This window comes from Fukomys damarensis, unplaced genomic scaffold, assembly GCF_012274545.1.
Source record: "Fukomys damarensis isolate Sample0158 unplaced genomic scaffold, DMR_v1.0_HiC HiC_scaffold_27, whole genome shotgun sequence".
NCBI classification, from domain to species: Eukaryota; Metazoa; Chordata; class Mammalia; order Rodentia; family Bathyergidae; genus Fukomys; species Fukomys damarensis.
In genome coordinates, this window is record NW_022900939.1 from 4,497,631 (window position 1) to 4,501,506 (window position 3,876).

General features: G+C 35.2%; 1 protein-coding gene across 1 annotated transcript; it reads right to left on the reverse strand.

Annotated features, from left to right (window-relative positions):
• Nucleotides 1–1,055: 1,055 nt before the first annotated feature.
• LOC104851189 (olfactory receptor 8H1) lies at nucleotides 1,056–2,006 on the reverse strand. Its single transcript, XM_010608363.1, has one exon. It carries the CDS (start codon nucleotides 2,004–2,006, stop codon nucleotides 1,056–1,058), a length of 951 nt encoding a protein of 316 aa, XP_010606665.1.
• Between the last annotated feature and the right edge of the window lie 1,870 nt (nucleotides 2,007–3,876).

Genomic DNA, 3,876 nt, shown 5'->3' on the forward strand with positions numbered 1-3,876 from the left:
CACACCTCACAGCTGTTACTGCTACTGATCTTCAAACTGATAAATGCACTACATTTCAGGTTCAGAGCACTGGACAATGAAAGGCATATTTTTTCCTCATATACTGAGTACATAGTAATCTTACATGTTTTAATTACACACTTTATTAGATAGTTAATTTTAAATTCAATAAAGTGGCAAAAATTAAACAAGAAATGACAGGAATTATGTGAAATGTATATAGATGTATATTAATACCATCAATCTAGGAAAACACGCACAGAGCAGGCAACAATAGATAGTGTTTCTCGTTTATATATAATCTTCATTCATCAAATTCTGTTCCACATTAAGATGTATCACTTTCCTGTGACTTGACTACTTCAACATATTACCTATCCTAACGTGCAAAGTGCTGCCCTGTTTTTTTTAGCTGTTTATTATTTCAAATTAAAAGAAATAAAAGAGACTTTTAAAACATAAAGCAACATTGTTCAGAAATATGTAGTATTTACCAATTCAAAATATTACAAGACTTCTGGTGATAATAGCCAGAAATTATTTTATTGTCCCGATAATTTATGTCCATTTTCTGATGAAAGAGGCAGGAAATTATCATATACCCTGCAGGCATATAGAACCTTATTATTTCAGTGGATTCGTGTTTGTAAAATGCTAGATAAGCACTAAATCGACAATCTAAATGCAGTAATCTTAACTTGAAAGCATCTGTCCAAAAATTTGCTGCTGAAAGTCACTATTAAAAAAATGACATTTAAAATGAAAAGCTTTTTCATTAAAAACTACTTTAAAATTTATGTTTGCAGAAATATTATAGTGATATAATTTTTTAAATTACAAAGGTTTTACTTTTTAATATAAAAGTTTTTTAACAGAACAGATTTTTTTAATATCTTGGATTTAATACTTAATTGATAACTCTAAGTCATAATATAAATATGTAAGTGCCAGTATCTCCAAATAATGTTCAAGATCATGTTTGTTAAGTAAAGAGCAGCTGGAAAGTTAAAAAAAAAAAAGTAAAAATGTTAGAAAAGTGTAAATGCCTAGCATCTCTAGTATTTTAATTTTCTAGAACCCTCTCTCTTTTGCAGGACTCTCAGGGCAGCGCTCTTCACCTCTTTGTTTCTGAGACTGTAGATGAGAGGGTTCAGCATGGGGATCACAATCGTGTAAAACACAGAAGCCACCTGATCCCTGCCCAAGGAGTAGGACGTCTTCGGTTTTAGGTAAGTAAAGATCATAGTGCTGTAGAAGATGGTGACTCCCAGGAGGTGGGAGGCACAGGTGGAGAAGGCTTTCTTCTTCCCAGCAGTGGAATTAATTTTCAGGATTGTGGAGAGGATGAACAGATAGGATCCAGATATGGTGCTCAGGGACAGCACTAAATTGGATCCAGCACAAATGAAAATTATGATTTCTATCTCAGAAGTGTCACTGCAGGACAGGGCTATAATTGGGGATGTGTCACAAAAGAAGTGCTGGATGACATTAGAGTTGCAGAAGTCCAGTCTGCTCATGGAAATCGCATTGACAGTGGAATCAACGAGGCCAATCATATAGGAGCCAGTGAGCAGGGCACGGCACAATCTTGTGGACATAATGACTGGATAGTGCAGGGGCCTACAGATAGCTACATAGCGATCATAGGCCATGGAGGAGAGAAGGTAACATTCTGAAATAGCAAAAATGCTAAAGAGGGACATCTGTGTGAAGCAACCCAGGAAGGAGATGCTCTTGGTGGAAGTCAGTAAGTTCTGTAAGGTTTTAGGGGAGATGACGCTTGAGTAGCTGAGGTCGAGAAATGACAGGTGAGTGAGGAAAAAGTACATGGGGGTTTGCAGCTGGGGATCCAGGTGGATGATCAATATCATCCCTGAGTTACCCAGCACCGTGATCAGGTAAATCAGGAGGAAGAGCACGGAGAGGACCAGCTGTGTCTCTGCAGATTCCGTCAGCCCCATGAGGATGAAGCCAGGCACACTGGTGGAGTTCCATCTCCCCATGGTATCCTGCTGCATTTATCTGTAAAATAAATTTTTAAAATTACACTGTCTCCAAAACTGTTTTTGTTCATGCAAATTGCCCAATGTTTTCCATACTATTCCTAGAAATTGATGAAAGTCATTCTGCAGAAATGTGAAAAATACAATTGCCATGTATAGATATGACTACAAAATGACATTTGTTTCTGATATATTAATAGATTACATTCTGTTTTTAGCAAGAAAGTGATACTACTACTAATTATAGTACTCCAGACTCATTTCATTATTACACATTCAATTTCAAAGACAAGATTTTAAGGAATCTAATCGATATAAGGGTAAGGAAATTACTTATTTTTAAAAGAGTAGTTACATATTCACATTGATTCTACCTAGATATTTTGATTTCAAAAAACAGACTTTCAATACTTTGTTCCTGATCAGAATTTGTTTTACCAATCCTAAATGAGGATATATGTGTCATTATTACACATTCAATTTCAAAGACAAGATTTTAAGGAATCTAATCGATATAAGGGTAAGGAAATTACTTATTTTTAAAAGAGTAGTTACATATTCACATTGATTCTACCTAGATATTTTGATTTCAAAAAACAGACTTTCAATACTTTGTTCCTGATCAGAATTTGTTTTACCAATCCTAAATGAGGATATATGTGTGTAAGGGATGCTAAAAATCACTTTTAGTGTATTATTAACTGTCCTTTTTTCCCCAATAACTTATTGTACCAATTAAAGTAATTTCTGTCTGGGTACTTAGGTGAACCTCATTAATATTAAATTATCGAAGTTATGGTAACTGTGCAAAAAATTAAACTATAAAATTTTTGTTTTTAAAAATAGGCTCTTTCTCCAGCTTCCCCAGGCCAAGAGAGGAATACTCTTCCTGTTCTCCGCTAAATAACTGCACACAGAATTAATACTGAGTCTCAGAAACATCATGACTCCCTAAAAAGAATATTCAGATATCACCCGAGGAGATCAATGTCTGCTTTAACTTGGAAAAGGGAAAGAGGAAGCTTAGAGTCACCTGGACATAGAAGACCTAGCAGAAATTAACAAAGGGGAAAAGATTTCGGGGGAGAAGTGGCTTCTGTTATCCTGTGGACCAAATACAACCTTTTCTTTCCACCAAAATAACTTTTCTCCAACTTTTTTTGAGGCAGCCAGATAAGACATTCAGCACTGGTAAAAATATATTTTTTAATTTGCACATCCACAGTTAATTTCCTTCAAAACATTATATTTTCTGACTGTCTGTATTGCTTGAATACTTGGATTTCACATACACTATATTCATTTTAACGTCAAATCTTAACATTACGTATGATGAGGCCAAAATGCTCTATGTGCACATTTTGAAATAAAATCCACCCCCAAAATAAAATAAAATAAAATAAAATTCCCTTTATGTTTTGTAGTAAAATCGCCTTCTATTCTCAGGGTGGTACTTACTGTGCCCAAAAGATGATGAAAAAACTTTCTTTCGATGTTGTTTGTTTATAAATATGTCAAGCACAAAATAGTCTCAGATATAAAACAGGAAACCATATAATGAACTGGAAATTATTGTAATCTGTTTTTGTTTTTCTAGGGGTAATTTATCTTTAAACATTTCTGCATACATATTTTTCTGGCTTAACCGTATCACCCTAGAAATATTGTTCAAGCCTTGATTAAATGGAAATGTCACCCCAGTTTCCTCTGAGAAGAGTCTGAGGAGGAGCTGTGAATGGAGACAGAGCAGTGTGTGCCTCTCCTCCCAGTCAGCCTCATATATGGTGCATTTAGGACACTATAGCCTTTGCTCATCCTCGGGGAGCAATTTCCAGGGAAGATTCCTTCACCAGATTCCCAGGAGAAAGTT

Coding starts and splice junctions, on each gene's coding strand:
- LOC104851189 (XM_010608363.1), bottom strand. CDS start 2,006: ATGGGGAGATGGAACTCCACCAGTGTGCCTGGCTTCATCCTCATGGGG.